The following is a 21,068-nucleotide window of genomic DNA, read 5'->3' on the forward strand; positions in this document are numbered from 1 at the left end:
CCCCCCTGCCGGTTATCGCTGATCGCCCTGGAATGGCCAGGACATTTTTTTGATCGCTGGTCTCCCGCTGGCCAGCACGCATTGCTGCGTGTGACAGGCGGGAGATCAGCGAGCTGGCGCTGGTAACTAAGGTAAACAGAGGGTTTCTAAGCTGCGCGCAGCGCTTAGAAACCCAATGTGTACCTTAGTTACCAGCTCGCTGGTGCAGGGAGCTGGTAACCAAGGTACACATCTGGTTTCTAAGTGCCATGCACCGCTTAGAAACCCGATGTGTACCTTGCTTACCAGCTCCCTGCACCAGCGCACTGGTAACTAAGGTACACAGTGGGTAACTAAGTGACGTGCGTCGCTTGTTACCCCCGTGTCGCTGGTGCTGATCGCTGGTGAAGCTGCCTGTTTGACAGCTCACCAGTGATCATGTAGCGACACACCAGCGATCCTGACAAGGTAATATTGTTGTCGGGATCGCTGGTGCGTCGCTATGTGTGATGGGGCCCTTAGATTATACTCAAGAGGGGGCGGTCCGGATCTGATGGGTGTCCTCTTCCTTGCTTCTTTTTCATGGCCGTTACCTTGACCACTACAAATAAACTTCTGCGTCTGTCCATATTTTTGTGTTTGGAGGCAGCCTTGTTTGCAGTCTGTGGCATGATATGCGCACGTGCAGCAGTTACTATGGCCACCATGATAAACTTTCTGACCAGTGTAATACAGTGCGCATGTGCTGTTGTTAGGATGTCTGATTATTACTTCCAGTGATACAGCTGTAACGCTGGTGCGTCCACGAGTTCCAGGTGTCTTTGCTGTGCATCGCTCCGCCTCTCTGATCATTGGTACAGGTATTTAAACCTACTCTTTCCAATATTGGACTCACTTCCCCAGACGAAGCCGCTAGTCGCAGCGGCGATACGCGTGGAGCCTGCCTACCACCCCCTTTCTTTAACCCCTTTGGGACTCTTGCTGCTCTGACCTGTATCTGGTGGTTCTAATTTGCTCATTATGCATCCACTGCAACTTTGCAATTTCAGCTATGCTATAACTATTCTTGGGCGTCTTTTGCACTAGGCAATTTCATTCTGTGGTTAGTTCCACATGCTTTAGGGCAGTTAGGATTTATAAATTTTCTTACATTTATTGTATGCATGATATCAAGTCTGTCTTTCTGCATTATCTTTGCCTGCAATGTACATGACTGTCTTGTTATATAGAATTGCATGATATGTGCCTGCTTATGGGTGACTATGAATAGTCCAATATGGGCCACATCTCAGGTTCATATTACCTGTTTTTTGGGGGTGTCTGGGTCATTGATTCTTTGTTTGTATTTGAAATGTTTTAGCTTATTGTATCCAATATGAAATAAAGGTTTTTATTGTCTATTGGGATGTGCATATCATCATTAGCCTAGTCTTTTTCGCTTCTCTGCTCACAGGCTAGGTATTGCACTCCACTGGAGATTGAGATATGACAGTAGTGCACCCCTCCGTTTGCATTTCATGTACTTCTCTTCCTTGCTTCTGTCGCGGCTCCTGCTTAGGCATAATTCTCTGCCCTGTTGAGGGCATAGTAAAGTACTGCAGTGCGCAGGCACCGGACCTCTCTGACCTTTCCCGCCACCTGTGCACTGCAGTACTCTGCTCTGCCCTCAACAGGGCAGAGAATAACACCTGCGCAGGAGCTGCGATAGAAGCAAGGAAGAGGACGTCATCTCTAGAAGATAGGAGGCGCCGGACCCGGACTGCGACATCCATCGGACCCGGACTGCACCAGACCGCCCCCCCGGTGAGTATAATATAACTCGTTTTTCTTCTCTTTCAGGTTACATCGGGGGCTTATCTACAGCATTACTGTAGATAAGCCCCTGATGGTGGTGCCTGCAGCTTATATGAGGAAAAAATAGGTGACAGATTCCCTTTAATAGAAACAACATACAGCTGACCAGATCTCTACTCTATACCGCAGTGACTTGGAGAAAAAACTCCTATACCGTTCTGTATGCAGACAGCTTAGTTACAGCATAATTGTCATCTTTTTTAAAGGGGTTGTCTAGCCAAAAACTTCTTTTAAGGGTCAGAATAGCACAAAAAAAGAGTAATACACACCTCATGGATACCCCTGTTTTTTGGGGTTTCCTGTTCCTGATGCTTCACAATACACAGGAACTGGCCATTCAGCGGCGGAGTCGAATCAATGGTGTGACCAGTGATTTGCTAAGCAGTCATTCTCACGGTGTTCCTTATGCCACTCTAAACCATTAGTTTTTTTTAGTAATTATTGGCAAGGCAAACCCTTTAAGGGATCAGACATTTTATGATAGTTTATTTAGTAGACCTTATAGGAGGTTATTATCTTCCTTCAGCAGGAGAGCTATTTTATTAGCCAAAATATGGTAAAGTATATGGTTATTATTACCAGTCCTAATATCATAATGATAAGCAATATGTTTATTACCAGTTGGATGAAATTTGCCTAGAAGGCTTGTATATGAGTCCATCCTATATAAATGATTTATTATGCTATAGCACCATTATATCTTGCAGAGTTTTACTTACATCATCATCGCTGTCAACATCTAAATTGACTATCAGCATACTTTGGAGTGTGGGAGGAATCCAGAGAACTCAAAGGAAACCTGCAAACATGGGGAGAGAATATACAAATTCCTTGCAGATGTTGTCCCTGCTGGGATTTGAACCCTGGACCCCAGCACTGCAAGGCTGCAGTGCTAACCACTGAACCACCCATATAGTCAATCTGTAGGTCTATCTATGCAGGTCTACGTGGGCAGCATGGTGGCTCAGTGGTTAGCATTATATTGTTGCAGATCTGGGGCCCTTGGTTCAAATCTAACATTTGCATGGAGCAACATTTGCATGGAGTTTCGATGTTCCTCCCATACTCCAAAGACATACTGATATGGAATTAGATTGTGAGCCCCGATGGGCACAGTGATGTTGCTATTCTGTAAAGTGCTGTAGAATTAATGGCGCTATATAAGTGAATACATTATTTATGAACCGCCTCCATACTGCATCTATTTAGAAACATGAAAATTGCCACATATTTCATCCATGGCTAGGATATGCTTCATAAAATTCAATCACAACTCTTTTGTTTCTAATTGTTTTACTTCCAGAAGCTTAAAATATAGCTTGAAACTAATTTTGCTGTAAGACACAAAATGAACTAGGTTATCTGATGAAAAAAAAGCTATAATAAATCGTAAACTACTCTGCTATAAATATAAATTTAATGACTGGTTGGAAAAACTAACAATTTCTCCACATTAATTTTCTCATGTTCAGCAGGAAATCAATCTGCTTTCTTTAGCAGTGGGATCCGCAATCTCTGTCTATATCTCCAACTCTCTATAAAAGTTCATGACACCAGTAATAAGGAAAAGTCAACATGTATTCCCCCGTTCCCAAGCAAGAAAAAGGATTTCGATATGGGTCTCAATTTCCTCGTTGTGACTGCGGGATTCAGACCAGTAAATTAACCCTAATGCGGTTCAGCAGGTTGCCTTACTCAGGGACATCTATTACATGCCACTAACGAAAACAGCCGGTCCTAAACCAGCCGCTAACATGAGCGTTACATTTCCAATTACCAGACATCTAAAAATGTCAATGTTTTCTGTCATTTTATTTCTAAGACTTATATGCATCGCTTTGGCTTTGTAGGGTAGCATTATTCAGGTGTAATTCCAGCAGCCACAACCAACAGTGAGCAGCAGCTGTATCCACATGCATAAGAAAGGTAAGGAAGGGCTAGCAAAGAGGGCAAATGCCCCTGGCATCTCCTGTCTTCCAGATGTGATTAGACTCTGATGGAACAGTAAAGCTTCAGTCCATTGGTAAGCTTTGAACAATGACTGCAAATAGTGTCATTATTGTTAAATAGCCTTTTACTTTGTTGTATGGCCCAAAGCAAAAATCACTCATTCAAATTTTCTCGAAGGCGATAAAGGAAATAGGTAGAGCCACGATAATCCTTCAGCAGGACATTACTGCCTGCTCAGTATCTCTGCATTCCTTCCCTTAAAAGTAAACTACTGTAAACCTGTTAAAGGATGCGTCTTCTTCATCTTGCATCACTTACTATATCCCCCAAGGCCAATCGTTGCCAGCCCTCTCTTACATGTGTTCAATTTGTTTCCATGGCTAAAAAGCTTACACACACAGAAAAGTGAAGAATTACACTCACCACGCGTCCTGGCATCCCAAGACCACCTTTATCTCCCTGATAATCAATGGAAATCACATGGCACTTTAACAAGGATTCTGAACTATGTTAAGTACTTTACAGACTATATGCAGACATACATCAAATGGTCTTTCAGTGCAGCAATCAATGATTGCATTTTACCTATTCATCACAAAATATGAATTTCTTTCCCAATTGTTTTAATTTTTGAATACTTTTCATAATCATGGATAATCATGGAAAATTGCATTAGATACAGGCTTGTGTTGTATTCTGAAGAGGCATCTTTTAGACCTTTACTGTATATTGTTTCTCTTTTAGTTATGTTCAGTATACAGCATATGTATATGTTTGTGCGATTGGGAACACCCCATTTCTAATCTATACAGGTTGTGGTGGAACAATTTGATGATGTGAGTGCTTACTAGCTCCTGAGATGACAAGGCTAGAGCATCTCATATTAAATTCTCTAAGATGCCAGCGTTATTAACATCCAGAAGTGGATTGGCTATAATACTACCGTCAATCGCACCACACCAGATCACCTGATCATACTTGAAGGGAACATTTCACGTGAAAAAACACTATTAACCTGCAGATGTGGGGTTAATCTACAGGATAATAACATTCTGAACCTGTCCGGTGCCCGAAATGAGAGGAAATTAGGTTAGTTCCCCAGCGTTTGGTGTTCAGTAATGGGGGTTGCACTGTGTATAGAGAGTAGTGACTGTAACCGCACCCCCGGCGATGACTGCTAGCTTGCTCAGCATCCGGCCTGGCTATCAGTCAGTGCTGGGAGTTCAGTTACAGCCGCCACTCTTTATACACAGAGCAGTCACTGAAGCCATACCAGCGCCACCCCATGACTGAGTACCATGCGCTGCTGAGAGAATAAAGTTACTTTCCTCCTGACAGTGAGGCTCTCAGTGCAGACAAAGGGCAGGTAACTCTATTAACCTGCAGATTAACCCCATATCTGCAGGTAAACAGTATTTTTTTCATGTGACAGGTTCCCTTTAAGAAGTAGGTGCACCTTAAAGGAACTCGCCAGCCCCTCCTAAACCATGGCCGTACCTTCATATAAACTTATCTCTGGATTATAAGAAGGTCTTTTATGTATCATACATTTCTATTTTTGAAAAAAAATAAGTTATAAATCTAGCTTGCGGTATGCAATTTAGACAAAAGTGGTCCTCCTAGAATCTTACAGTCAAGTTATTCTGCCACTATAAAAGATATTGGGGAGCTGACAGGATCCCCATCAACTAAAAATGATTGGTAGTATCCCCATTTCTGTAAACAGCCCTGATAACATCCCTGTCTCTAAGTTGAAATATGGGATTGTGCCAGTTGTTAGTAACAGATGGTACAGACTCGATTTGGAAAAAGAAACACACCAAAACAAAAACAGCATGACCACCCTTTTATCTGTACAGCTAGAGCAATTTAGAGCTGTGGCGTAAATTGCCAATGTTCTAAGACTAGGGCTTAGGAATTTGGACTATAATGGAACAAACATATATTGAAAATTAAACAATCTAATTAAATCTTCAAAAGAAGGAAATTTCAGTATATTAAAAAAAAAAAACCTTTCAAGCAATATATGAACTGGACATATGGTTGAGATTTCCAAACAACTTTATGGGGCACATTTATAACGTAGATTGTTGATGTAGATAAGTGTTAGAAATCATGGAAAACAAAACAGGAATTCTTCCATCTACTCATCTAAAAGGAGGAGGCTCAGGGAAACGCTTATGTACATACCAAATATACAGTAATAGATATCTGATACATAGGGTTTAATTTTTTATTTAAATAAGCCTGAAAAAAAAATCAAAAACTATGTAAGCCAACAATTAGTTTTCTCAGATCCAAAAATTACCTGAGTTACTAATGAAACATTTCCCAAACTCAATTCTGTGTGTGTTTGTGAAAATGAGAAGTATTAACACTACTTTACAATGCTTCCACACATGTTTTCTCTTAAGATGAAGAAATAGTACTTGTTACATAGAGGATCATTTTCCATGAAATATATATGAACTGTACACTAATAGCTAACACAGTTCAGGAACGACTTATCTCCAGAAAAATAAACAGGAATAAGCAGAGATTTAAAAAAAAGACGCACTCAAAACGCGTCAGGCTTCTTGTTTTCAATATGGCTTGATCTCTTCAGCGCTGCTCGAGGTGTGCAGAGCGGCAGTGGAGAAAATCTCTCTTAGCAGAAGACTTCATCCACTATAAGTTCATGCTCAAAACCTATAACTCTGCCCTTCATCTGGCCAAACAATCCTACTTCACCACCCTCATCACCTCACTATCCAACAACCCAAGACGACTTTTTGAAACCTTAAACTCCCTCCTGAAACCTAAAGTACAGGCCCCCATCACCAACCTCAGCGGTGAGGATCTGGCCACTTATTTCCTAGAAAAAATCAACCACACCCATCAGGATATCTCAGCCCTATCTCCTCAGTGCCTGGATCCCCTTCTCTGCCGCACCTCAAGCTCACTAGACATCTTTGAGCCTGTTTCAGAAGAAGAAGTTTCCAAGCTCCTCGCTTCTGCTCGGCCTACAACCTGCAACAGTGACCCTATTCCTTCACAGCTCCTGCAGTCTCTCTCACCAGTGGTCACCACTCACCTGACTAAAATATTTAACCTCTCTCTTTCTTCAGGTATATTTCCCTCCTCATTTAAACATGCCATCATAACCCCTTTACTTAAAAAGCCATCCCTGGACCAGAACTGCACTGCTAACTACAGACCTGTCTCTAACCTTCCCTTCATCTCTAAACTCCTGGAACGCCTGGTCCACTCCCGTCTAATCCGCTATCTCTCAGATAACTCTCTTCTCGACCCCTTACAATCTGGTTTCCGCTCTTTACACTCTACTGAAACTGCCCTCACTAAAGTCTCTAATGATTTAATAACAGCTAAATCGAAAGGTCATTGCTCCCTGCTGATTCTCCTGGATCTCTCTGCCGCATTTGACACTGTGGATCACCAGCTCCTCCTCACTATGCTCCGCTCTATAGGCCTCAAGGACACAGCCCTCTCCTGGTTCTCCTCCTACCTCTCTGACCGCTCCTTCACTGTATCTTTTTCCGGCTCCTCTTCCTCTTCTCGTCCCCTTACTATCGGGGTCCCGCAGGGCTCAGTCCTAGGCCCCCTCCTCTTCTCTTTATACACTGCCCCTATTGGACAAACAATCAGCAGATTTGGGTTCCAGTATCATCTCTATGCTGATGACACCCAATTATACACTTCTTCCCCTGACATCACCCCTACCCTAATTCAAAATACCAAGGATTGTCTGTCTGCTGTCTCTAGCATCATGTCCTCCCTCTATCTGAAACTAAATCTCTCTAAAACTGAACTTCTTGTGTTTCTCCCCTCTACTAACCTCACTCTACCTAACATCGAAATAACCCTGGAGGGTTCAACCATAACTCCCAAGCAGCATGCCCGCTGTCTTGGGGTCATATTCGACACTGAACTTTCCTTTACTCCGTACATCCGATCACTCAGTCGCTCTTGTCACCTGCATCTTAAAAACATCTCCAGAATCCGACCTTTTCTCACCTTTGAAACTGCTAAGACTCTTACTGTCGCTCTTATTCATTCTCGTCTGGACTACTGCAACTCTCTTCTGATCGGTCTCCCTCTTACCAAACTTTCTCCTCTCCAATCCATCTTGAATGCGGCAGCCAGGGTCATATTTCTGTCCAGCCGCTTCACCGATGCCTCCATCTTATGCCAGTCATTACACTGGCTACCTATTCGCTACAGGGTCCAGTATAAACTCATCTCTCTCACCCATAAAGCTCTCCACTGTTCTGCACCGCCTTATATCTCCTCTCTCATCTCTGTCTATCGCCCTACACGTGCCCTCCGTTCTACAAATGACCTAAGACTAACATCCCCCGTAATCCGAACCTCGCACCTCCGTCTCCAAGACTTCTCTTGTGCTGCTCCAGCTCTCTGGAATGCACTTCCCCAGACGATCAGACTGATACCTAGCCCTGACCTATTCAAGCGCGCTTTGAAAACCCATCTCTTCAAAGAAGCCTATCACATCAACTACTCAGCAAGCTAACTTTGCCCTGTTCCCTCCTTCCAAATATTATTCTGAATCTGCACCCTACTATTCATCTGTCTCCACACCCTTCATGCACATAACTGCACTTGATACTTGTCTATTGCACTTAAACACACGGGCTGATGACCGGATCATGCAGCTTTATATGAAAATCCCTATTATAATTGCCAGACCTGAATTAACAAGCATTTCTCACCTACTGTGTCCCCCCATTTCCTTGTAGATTGTAAGCTTGCGAGCAGGGACCTCACTCCTAATGTCATTGTTTGAATTGTCTTAACTTGTATTGAATTTATTGTCTGTACATGTCCCCGCTTAATTGTAAAGTGCTGCGGAATATGTTGGCGCTATATAAATAAAAATTATTATTATTATTATTATTTGTCAAATAAACTTTTTTTTATTTTTCTACTTTTGGAGTCATTTTTCCTCTTTCTGTGATTGCTACGCTTATTAGCTTGGATTTGCACCCTCCAGCCTCATGTGTTTTGGCTCAACCAATTTGAACATATGGACTGATTCCGTAGTAGCTTCAAGTCTCCCTTCTTTGTAAAAAAAAAAAACAATAGTTTCAAAAAGTGAAGAAGTGTGTAACGTTAAATTAATTTCTAAAGTCTATGTATACATATGTATAAAGTGTACATATTTTTAGCAATTTATAAACATGTCATGTATTAGTATAGGTGGTCCTACTGGACAAGATTCATAAGATATATATCCAGGTGCAATATGAAGATCTATGAGAGCCATGAACATATCTACAGAGCCATTGTACTAATCAGATCTATATCAATGCACAAAATGTAATCCTGGGGGAATAAAATTAAAGAGAACCTGAAACCCGATACATGCTATCCAATCCATGGGAAGCATGTATCACGCACTGGCCATGCATGTTTGTCTCTGAACTGCTGCGGCGTTTAAAAAAAACCATACTCTTAGAAGCCACCAAGGACCTAGCCCACACTATAGACTAGTTGGGCACGCGCCCCGCCACTGCTTCTCCCCTCTCCCCAAATACATGCGAGTATAAGCAGAGATATGCCAATTCAGGTCAGTGGCCAAGTAGAAGAAGCCGAGAACTCACCTGTCTGACTAGTCTACCATGCGGCTATTAAACCTCTGCAGGGTTTCAGAGTCAAACATACCTGGCTGAGATTGGGCGGCATGTATCAGGTGTCAGGTTCTCTTTAACTTAGCCAAAGTTGATGTTTAGAACTGATCTTGCTCTGTTGTTCCGAATCCAAGCTTGTAAATAATAAAGGAGAATACCCACCATACAATTTTATGGAATATTGCTGGCAACCCATATGTTTTATCAATTGTTGCAGGTGCCAGTAGACTCATCAAAACTCAAAGTGTAATATATTTAGCCAGGAAAGTGGTGTACATATGTTTGTGTCTGTGTACACTGGCAAACTGAAGCTCTAATAACTTAATCTAGCACTGAGGATAAAGGATCAGTGTCTGTACTCCTCCACTTCATATTGTACATATGACCAGCAGACAGGCCCATTAAGAGCCAAGTTTTCAATTGAAGGATCGAGACTAGTGCATAGTCGAACCACAATAACACATAAGGTGACTGTTAACAAACTTAATGAAGAAGGAATGTATCCTAAATGAGTATTTGGTGGTGTACAGTGGTCAATGCCTAGCTATTTGCAGGCAATTATGCTTTTGTGCCTTTCTACAATATCCTAACATTTTGCTCAAGGATAAAATATTTACACATGAAAGCTTTCATTTTACCCAACTAGTAAGTTGAAAGAGAAGACTCTGCAGTGATTCAAGAAGATTATATGTTCCACATTAAATTACTATGTTGTGTCGCTTTTATTCTCCCTCTGTAGCCAACGATTATCTAAATATATTTATTTGGTCATTTTATTCTTCCTCCTCCTAATTAAATGGCTGCCTGTAGCCACCGTTACATGAAAGTGCAACAACAAAATAATGATTCACGAAATAGGATACAAAATTCTGTTTATCTCTCTATGATGTTCCAGAATGTTGCTGAAAAACAAAATTCTGTGCGCTACTTTGATAAGTCGATTCTGGCGTATTATCAAAGACTTTACACAGTTGTAAAAATACCAACGTGCAATGAATGGATTACGGTTTCTAAAAGTAGACAATAAAAATGGCACGATGGGACTTTCCTTTTGAAACTGTCGTTGTGTTCTGTAGAAGAACATCTGGCCAGCGCCACGTCTTCAGGACCATGTCGGCACTTAAGATTTTCCTGTTTTGTTTGTCCCTGATCTTTTAAATAGCAATACAGTCATTCAAAAGACAGGTTATAGCCTCTTATACATTTATAAAACTCCCTGTCCCATTGGGCCTCGCCTGACACCGCAGCTTCCATGTCGTACAGGCGCCTAATTGTTGTATCTAGGCCACTAAACTGTTTCCTCTCGTAAAATGCTTTATGTCTCACAGAGGATGTTACACGTCTGTAAAAATTGTACTATCTGCTCCTACTCACTTATACGTAAAATATGAAGGTTATCTTAGGATATGGTGCTAAAATGAAAAAGGACAAAGCAAGGATGCCTATTGCAAAGTGTCTTGGATTCAAGATGTCGTTGAAAACAAGTCCAGTTTTGGTCTTAATCCTCAATATATATGAAAGAGAAAATATTTCCTATTACATGAGTTTTCTGGGAAATTTCAAAATGTTGTCAAAGAGAAGGAACTGGCATGAAGTAAAGCAATACTCATCACTCCAGTAGTCCCTGCCTATTCTACAGTGATGATGTGACCACCAAAGCAAGTCATGTGCTATACTTGCAAAAGTCACCGCTGAGGTCAGTGTGGCTGCAGTGGCCACATAAAAGATGGACATGACGTTATGACTGCAGGATCGATCGGGACCACTGGTGTGGCGGTGCTGGACCACTGGGAATCTAAAGTAGTAAATAAAACTTATTTCTTTATTTCAATACATTTTGCCAATTAGCAAAAATTCTGGAAACCCCCTTTAAGTATGGGAAGTCATTCTACAGTTAGTTGAAAAGCATGGGAGCCACAGAAAACTGAGAAGTAAAATGCCTAAAAATGGTGGATCATTAGAAGATTTCCTTCTAATCCAATATCAAGGTTATCTCTTTGAAACGCTGGAATTCTGTATCAAGGGCAGGACAAGCGGTAGGATGACTAGGTGGCTGCTTAGGGTGCTGAAGTTTATGTATTTAAAGGAAAAAAAAATGTTCTGAAAGTACCAATAAAAAAACTAGGGATTTGTAGGGAAATGGAAACTGGGGTCCAGTATTGTCTGTCCTACAGCTTTCTGTACTATGCTGTACATTGGGGGCCTGTTGATTGAAGCTATGGAAATTACTGTAAGTTTGAGGACAGGGACTGTTGTGAATGAAGACAACCTTTGTACAATACTGCAAAAAAAGCAACAGGAAATAAATTTCCCCATTTGTACTTTTAGATGACTATTTAGATGACCCTTAGATGACGAGCAACAAAATCATGTCTTGTCTTTAACCCCTTAAGCCCCAAGGGAGGTTTGCACGTTCATGACCGGGCCAATTTTTACAATTCTGACCACTGTCCCTTTATGAGGTAATAACTCTGAAACGCTTCCATAGATCCCGGTGATTCTGACACTGTTTTCTCGTGACATATTGTACTTCATGTTAGTGGTAAAATTCCACTCAAATAACTTGCATTTATTTGTGAAAAAAAATGGAAATTTGGTGAAAATTTTGGGAATTTCGCAATTTTCCAACTTTTAATTTTTATGCCCTTAAATCACAGAGATACAGCACACAAAAAACTTGATAAGTAACATTTCCCACATGTTTACTTTACATCAGCACAATTTTGGAACCAAAATTTATTTTTCTTAGGAAGTTATAAGGGTTAAAAATTGACCAGCGATTTCTCATTTTTGCAACACCATTTTATTTTTACGGACCACATCACATTTGAAGCCACTTTGCGGGGTCTACATGATAGAAAATACCCAAAATTGACACCATTCTAAAAACTGCACCCCTTAAGGTGCGCAAAACCACATTCAAGAAGTTTATTAACCCTTTAGGCTCGTCACAGGAATTTTTTGAATATTTAAAAAAAAATGAACATTTAACTTTTTTTCTCAAAAAAAATACTTCAGGTTCAATTTTTTTTTATTTTACCAGGGGTAACAGGAGAAATTGGACTGCGAAAGTTATTGTGCAATTTGTCCTGAGTACGCTGATACCTGATATGTGGGGGAACCACAGTTTCGGAGCATGGCAGAGCTCAGAAGGAAAGGAGGGCCGTTTGACTTTTTCAATGCAAAATTGGCTGGAATTCAGATCGGACGCCATGTCGCGTTTGGAGAGCCCCTGATGTACCTAAACAGTGGAAAACCCCCACAAGTGACCCCATTTTGGAAACTAGACCCCCCAAGGAACTTATCTGGATATGTGGTGAGAACTTTGAACCCACAAGGGCTTCACAGAAGTTTATAACATACAGCCATACAGTTAAAAAATCATATTTTTTCCAAAAAAATGATCTTTTCACCCTCAATTCTTAATTTTCCAAGGGTAACAGGACCCTAAAAGTTATTGTGAAATTTGTCCTGAGTACGCTGATACCCCACATGTGGGGGTAAACCACTATTTGGGCACATGGCAGAGCTCGGAAGGGAAGCAGCGCCATTTGACGTTTTTGGCTGCAATTGAGATCGGACACCATGTCGCGTTTGGAAAGCCCCTGATGTACCAAAACAGTGGAAACCCCCCAACAAATGACACCATTTTGGAAACTAGACCCCCCAAGGAACTTATCTAGATGTGTGGTGAGAACTTTGAACCCCCCAGTGCTTCACAGAAGTTTATAATGCCTGGGCGTGAATATAAAAAAATCGTATTATTTCCACAAACATGATCTTTTAGTCCCCAATTTTTTTATTTTCCCAAGGGTAGCAGGAGAAATTGGACCCCAAAAGTTGTTGTCCAATTTGTCCGGAGTACGCTGATACCTCATATGTGGGAGAAAACTACTGTGTGGGCACACGTCAGGGCTCGGAAGGGAAGTAGTGACATTTTGGAATGCAGACATTGATGGAATGGTCTGCGGGTGTCATGTTGCTTTTGGAGAGCCCCTGATGTACCTAAACAGTGGAAACCCCCTCAAGTGACCCCACTTCAGAGACTAGACCCCCTAAGGAACTTATCTAGATGTGTGGTGAGCACTTTGAACCCCCAAGGGCTTCACAGAAGTTTATAATGTCCGGGCATGAAAATAAAAAAATCGTATTTTTTCCACAAACATGATCATTTAGTCCCCAATTTTTTTATTTTCCCAAGGGTAACAGGAGAAATTGGACCCCAAAAGTTGTTGTCCAATTTGTCCTGAGTAGGCTGATACCTCATATGTGGGAGAAAACTACTGTATGGGCACACGTCAGGACTCGGAAGGGAAGTAGTGACGTTTTGGAATGCAGACTTTGATGGAATGGTCTGCGGGTGTCATGTGCGTTTGGAGAGCCCCTGATGTACCTAAATTATTGAAACTCCCCACAAGTGACCCTTATTTTGGAAACTAGACCCCCACGGAACCTATCTAGATGTGTGGTGAGCGCTTTGAACCCCCAAGTGATTCACCGAAGTTTATAACGCCCGGGCGTGAAAATAAAAAAATCATTTTTTTCCACAAAAATGATAATTTTGCCCCCAATTTTTTATTTTCCTAAGGGTAACAGGAGAAATTGGACCCCAAAAGTTGTTTTCCAATTTGTCCTGAGTAGGCTGATACCCTATATGTGGGGGTAAAACACTGTTTGGGCGCATGGCAGAGATTGGAAGGGAAGGAGCACCATTTGACTTTTTCAACGCAGAATTGGCTGGAATTGAGATCTGACGCCATGTTGCATTTGGAGAGCACCTGATGCGCCCAAACAGTGGAAACCCCCCAATTATAACTCAAACCCTAACTCCAACACACCCCTAATCCTAATCTCAGCCCTAACCCTAGCCTTAACCCAAGCCCTAAGCCTAGCCCTAGCCCTAACCCTAGCCCTAGCCCTAACCCTAATGGGTAAATGGAAATAAATACATTTTCTTTTAATTTTATTATTTTTCCCTAACTAATGGGGTGATAAAGAGGGGTTTGATTTACTATTTAAAGCAGGTTTTTATGTTTGGCAGCTGTCATAGGCTACAAGACGCTTTTAATTGTAAAAATAGTTTTTGCATCATCACATATTGAGAGCTATAATTTTTCCATATTTTGACCCACCGAGTCATGTGAGGTCTTATTTTTTGCGGGACGAGTTGACATTTTTATTGGTACCATTTTCGGGCATGTGACATTTTTTGATAGCTTTTTATTCTGATTTTTGGGATGCAAATTGAACAAAAACCAGCATTTCATGAATTTCTTTTGGGGGGTGTGCTAACACCATTCCGCGTGCGGTAAAATTGATAAAGCAGCTTTATTCTTCTGGTCAGTACGGTTACAGCGATACCTCATTTATGTCTTTTTTTATGTTTTGGCGGTTTTATGCAATGAAAACTATTTTATATAAAAAATAATTATTTTTGCATCGCTTTATTCTGCGAGCTATAGCTTTTTATTTTTTTGCTGATGACGCTGTATGGCAGCTCGTTTTTTGAAGGACAAGATGTCGTTTTCAGCGGTACCATGGATATTTATATGCGTCTTTTTGATCGCACGTTATTGCACTTTTTGTTCAGCGGTATGATAATAAATCATTTTTTGCTTTGTTTTTTATTTTTATTTTTTAAGGGGTTCGCTAAAGGGTTAACTAATGGGACAGTTTTATAGGGCAGGTCGTCACGGATACCAAATATGTGTACTTCTATTGTTTTTTTCTTTTTTTATTTCCAGAAAATTAATTTATTGGGGAATATTTTTTTTTTCTTCTAATTTTTTAAGCGATTTTTTAAAAATTATTTTTACACTTTTTTTTAACTTTATTAGGTTGTCCCAGGGGGGGCATCACTGTCCTGTGACAGATCGCTGATCTGTCACATCACAGATCACTGTGACAGATCAGCGATCTGTCACAGGCATAGATGCAGACTTCCTCATGCCTGCGCTTTGCAGGCACTGAGGAAGTCAGCTCCCTACAGGCCCCCAAGGGTCCCCGTTGCCATCTTGGGTCCGGGGACCTGTTGGGAAAGAGACCCACGCAACAGCGCTGCACATTGCGCTGCCGTGGGGGGCTCAGGGAAGCATGGAGGGAGCCCCCTCCCTGCCGATGCTTCCCTTTAACCTCCGGTACACCGCGATCGTGTTTGATCGCGGTGTGCAAGGGGTTAACATGTCGGGGGCAGTCCGTGACTGCCCCTGACACATTGTGCCGGGTGTCAGCTGTGATTATTAGCTGACACCCGGCCGCGATCTGCGGCGCTCACCACGTGGGCACCGCTGATCGCTGTGACGTACTATCACGTCCCTGGGAATTAAGTCCCAGGGCACATGGACGGGATAATACGTCACATGGGAATAAGGGGTTAATGTAACTTACTGCTATTTTTCCCTTTCTCTGCTATACAGTTTGAAACCATTTCAGGGTAAATTACTAGGTAGAAAGTCCTGTATTTTAGGAGGAAAAAAAATGATATGCCCATGACATTTGTCTACACAATTTCCAGCCCGCAGGCATATTTTCGATGCTTAATAGTGTATGGTTAAAACACACTATAATTTCTGTTGGCTTAAAATGTATGATGTTTATAGAAAACATATGCTGATATATTTCACGTGGATTTATAAGCATATGTTTGTCATATTACATTTTTAGGCCCATTTTTCTCCTGATTTTAACTCATATAAAAGCATCATATTGAGCCAATATTTATACAATGGTAATTGTATGAAGATTATTCTAACGCTGGTCATAAACGGTTAACCAATATGCCTGATCACATGAATTAAAGTATCCCTACTCTGGGACTAAAAAGTGATAGTACATTTCTTTTGTACAGCTCTATACCTGGTTCCATCTGTTTTACTCTCGCTGTCTGCTATGCTCATATTGGCATTTCTTCTGTATTCAAGATGGCTACAACAGTGGCATGTCGAGTGCGGTGGTAAGTCTGTACCACATTTGCCTTACCCTTCCTGTGCTATGGGATCAAAAAGGCAGGGGATGTGATGTTTAGACTTACCACTGCAGAAGACATTTTGAAAGCAAGAGAACAGGAATGCTTATACAGTATATCACGAGGATGTCACGTTCTGGAAGATCTGGAGTTAGATGGTCATGTCGGTAATGAATTGCAGGTCCTCTTTAGAGATGGTGTGTTTTGTGTTCGATATTAAATGGATTTAGTTTCCTCTGGTGCTGAAGAGGTTAACAACCCTTTATATGCTGGTCAGAAACATGCAGCTCCATTTCAGCTGCTTCTGATCTGGTCAGACCTTCTTGTCCCTGCCACTGAATGTGTAATCTTCCTGTGCTGTGTGCTAAAGCTGAGTGGTGGGAGTAGAGTTGTTGTAGTAGTGTTCTGTGGTTTGTTTAAGTACATGTGTGTTTATTTTCTGGTCCCAGTAACTATTTAGTTTATTCCTCCCTGTCCCTATCCTCTTCCATATTGTTGGTTAGTGCTTTTGCATGACAGAGATTTTCTGTTATCCCTTTTTTGTCTTTTTGCCTTATTTTCCTTATATTTCTGTCCCATGCTTCATGGGGTGGGGAGGGGACAGATCAGGGTTTAACAGGAGCATAGAAAGGTCAGAGACTCAGGCCTCTTTACCTTCAAGAACACCCACAGGACAGGGATAGTTAGGGTCCCAGTTCCAGGGATAGTTTAAAGGCCCCAATTCTTTATCAGAAACCGGCACAGCATACTCCTCTGTATATTCCACTATCAGTTTATTGGTCCCTGCTGGACCTTGTTTACTTCTCAGCAGCAATGACATGCTGTACATACATGTGACTTCTGCAACCAATCACTGGCCTCAGTGATTTTGTGTCACATGATAGCTGATGTCAGTGATTGGTTAAAGCAGTCACGTGGATGTAAGCCATGTCATCGCTGACAGTGACAGGGAGAGAGACAGTGAATGAAACAGACGTGTACTGATATTATTTTTTTTTATTTTAACAAAATTTCTAATCTTCAGCCAAGTTTTTTTAAAATCCTGGCATGAAAAGCGATCAATTGTTGCAGACTATAATAACCCCTGATTTGTGTGATAGATATTGCATTTGCTCTTATGCAGTTATGTAATTTTGCCTAGATCACTGCTATACTTGGAATTCTATGGTACTTTGGCAGAAAGGGATGGGAAAGGGTTGAGAAAAAGATGAGCTGTCACCAGCCATAGGTGTCAGTGAGACGTATGACTGTGTATGACCGTCTAATGGGGTTATCTTACAAACTGTACAAACCTTTCATGAAGAATGAGTAGCAAATACAATTGAAGTCTATACAGATAAACAATACTTCAGAATGATGGAGTACTTTATGGCTTTCTTCATTTTAGCATGTTGACAATGGATTAGAAGTTGGGAGTAATTTACCACCCACCAACATCTTACCTACCTGAGAACCATGATGCAGAGCTCTCTGCTTCTCCTGACTTACTTCGCCCATAATAATAGAACCTTATCACTTGCACCGTGTAGTCATCACCCACCCAGGATTCTGTAATATCTCCCTGAGAACCATTTCTTTTTACAAATTATTTGGTGGTTCAACGTAGCACCATTTGGCAGCATTATCAGGATTCAAACCAGGAGCTGAGCTAAGAACTCGGAATCAATAGATAAGTAACACGATAGGAATGACAACACAAAAGAAAAATATATAGTAAAAAGTTTTAGCACAATTCTGTCTCTTCAGCCTCAATATAAAGTATTATAAAATGCCCTGCATGTTAGCTGCATCATACATAATGCACACACAAGTTCTGATTTATAAAGACAGACTGTTCTGATTCCTTAAGAGTAGCACGCCTCTAATTGAGTCAGGAACATCTTACCAGTGGAGTGCACCGACATGCTCCTTGGCACAAATCTTACTACAGTCCTTGATTTCTGGAGTAGGAAACACCGAAGCTCGGCATGAATTAGTTGACTTATGGTGTCACGCCCTGGTTCCGCCCCCATCCGGTCACAGCTCCACCCATTTTGGCAGAGCTAGACCACCAAAAAAGTTGAAAATTATTTGCGTAACTTGATGCTTTGCAAAAACTTGGTGACTTTTCTAAGCGATATACCTTACAATTCTTAATTGCTTGGATTTATCAGGACCATAAGGTTGGACCTATGGTTATGCATTTCATAGGATATTAAGCAAAGTGTTGCTGCTGTTGGGCTTTGATCTGCATGGCACCAAGTATACTGATGGGCCAAAAAGTATGGTAAATTCATAAAAAGGACTCTAAAGTTAAAAATAATACTTACTGGAGAACCAGGTCGTCCAATAGGGCCCTGGAATAACAGCAGATATTTCAGTCATGAACAAAACACAGCTGCAGTACATTAATAGCATAGAAGTTAAAGAAAGATCTCACAGAAGTCGGTCTCATTGACAATACATGAGATTTAAAAGTGTATGATGAACATTTATGGTCATATCTATGTATGAACTAGCTGATGAAATTATTACATTGGTGACATTCTGCCATCACATCTGCCAGTAGCCACTGGAACCTGGGCATTGTAGGTTCATTTACTATAGCCAGGCACAGTTCACACTATCGGATTCTCTCTGTATATAACAATTATAAGGCATTTTACTATTTGCTCTCTGTGCTGTCACATCTTTTACTGATACACATTGAATGTCAACTTCATGATCAAACCCTAAACACAATGATCTTTAAATCCCAAATTTTAGCATGTAAAACGCAAGAAATATTACTACAATTCTTTAAAAAGCATAAAATATATATATATATATATATATATATATATATATATATATATATATATAAACTATAGACTGGAATTTGAGATTAGGCCTCCCCAATATAGTTTGCAGATAAACAACTCCAAGAACTAATACAGAGATGATTTACGGAATGCATCCATATCTCATGTCTTCTGAACCCGTCAGACATAATGTGTAATTATGCACATACATCACAACTTTTCATAGGATTATTTATTTTTCTTGTCATTCACTTTTCTCTAAGCTTTGAAGGTTATGTACGATGATTGACATGTTCATTTTCTGAATATTATCATATTTCATCCACCCCCAACCCCTATAAACCTGTTACCAGCAGGAACACAGCAGGGAGTTACAAGAAGATATGCCAGTTACTTACAGGTGGCCCTGAAAAAGAGGAAAGAAGGGGAAATTAAATTATATCTATCTGGCAATATACATGCATAATTATACAATTATGGAAACATGAACAATCAGTGCATAAAATAATGAATTCTTCTTTCTGTAAGCATCCTGGCTAAGCTGAATACATTAGGTATAAACATCCAATAAATAAAGAATAGACATTATATATCAGGGAAAGGTAGCTGCTGTTTTTCTTCCCTTTCAAGGGAATCTGTCACCTCATTTTAGCCATATAAGCTGCGGCCACCACCATCAGGGGCTTATCTACAGCATTCTGCAATGCTGTAGATAAGCATTAGATTATACTCACTGGGGGGCGGGGGCGGCTGCGGTGGGTGTCGCAGTCCGGTCCGGCGCCTCCCATCTTCTAGCGATGCCATCCTTCTTCTTACTTCTCCCTTGGCTCCAGCACAGGCGTACTTTCCCTGCCCTGTTGAGGGCAGAGTAAATTACTGCAGTGCGCTGGCGCCGGGAACGGTCAGAGAGGTCCCACGCCTGTGCAGTGCATTACTTTACTCTGCCCTCAACAGGGCAGATAAAGTACCCCTGCGCAGGAGCCAAGGGAGAAGCAAGGAGGAGGACATCATTGTATGAAATGGGAGGCGCCGGACGGCGACACCCATCGGACCGGACCGAACGCCAGGGTGAGTATAATCTAACTCTTTTTTCTTTTCTTTCAGGTTACATTGGGGGCTTATCTACAGCATTACAGAATGCTATAGATAAGCCCCTGTTGGCTGTGGCCGCAGCTTATAGGCCAAAAATGGGGTGACAGATTCCCTTTAAGGGAATCTGTCATCAAGTTTTTGCTGCCCCATCTGAGAGCATAATAATACAGCTCAGTACAAAAAGAGGACTTGAAAGTCCTCCAATAATGAGAACAGCAAAAGAACAACACGGTTTACTCGTACAGGCCTCCAAACAAATGCACTATCAGGATGCAGTGGACCCATATAATAAAGATGGCAACACAGGTGCAAAAATACCAATCAAGCAACTGCTCCAGCCTACCAATACATGGAGGGGGCGATTGCCTGGTATGTTGATGCACAAAACAACTTGTATGCGGCGCTGTTCACACGAACTGCTGTATTATTATTTAGTGTTAGGTACCCGTAAGCGTGGAGATCTTTGACGTAGGTTACGGGCTCACGTATTTTGGCCAAAATATCAGCTAATACTCCACATTTTTTTAAAATGTGTTTTTTGCACTTTTTATTCGGGGTGCAGTTGGGCCCATTTGGTCTTGTAAACTGCGGTATCTGTTCACACGGCATGCATTTTGTTAGCGCTGGGCAGCCCGCCTGAACTAATAGAAGGGTGTTGGTACTAGGCTGGCCTGGACGCTGTGCATGGCCTTAGTGTGAACAGCGCCGCATACAAGTTGTTTTGTGCATCAACATACCAGGCAATCGCCCCCTCCATGTATTGGCAGGCTGGAGCAGTTGCTTGATTGGTATTTTTGCACCTGT

At 41.4% G+C, this 21,068-nt stretch overlaps 1 protein-coding gene across 1 annotated transcript in view; it reads right to left on the bottom strand.

The window, feature by feature from the left end:
* Window positions 1-21,068, bottom strand: part of COL13A1 (collagen type XIII alpha 1 chain) — a 397,057-nt gene that overhangs the window by 211,363 nt on the left and 164,626 nt on the right. The window contains exons 4-5 of the mRNA XM_073560029.1: window positions 19,571-19,578; window positions 18,702-18,728 (exon numbers count right to left, since the gene is read on the bottom strand). Of these exons, the coding sequence (XP_073416130.1) occupies window positions 18,702-18,728; window positions 19,571-19,578 (35 nt within the window). The remainder of the gene's footprint in view (window positions 1-18,701; window positions 18,729-19,570; window positions 19,579-21,068) is intronic.

Source organism: Dendrobates tinctorius, unplaced genomic scaffold, assembly GCF_039654945.1.
Source record: "Dendrobates tinctorius isolate UK_male_01 unplaced genomic scaffold, ASM3965494v1 ptg000292l, whole genome shotgun sequence".
Lineage (NCBI taxonomy): Eukaryota > Metazoa > Chordata > Amphibia > Anura > Dendrobatidae > Dendrobates > Dendrobates tinctorius.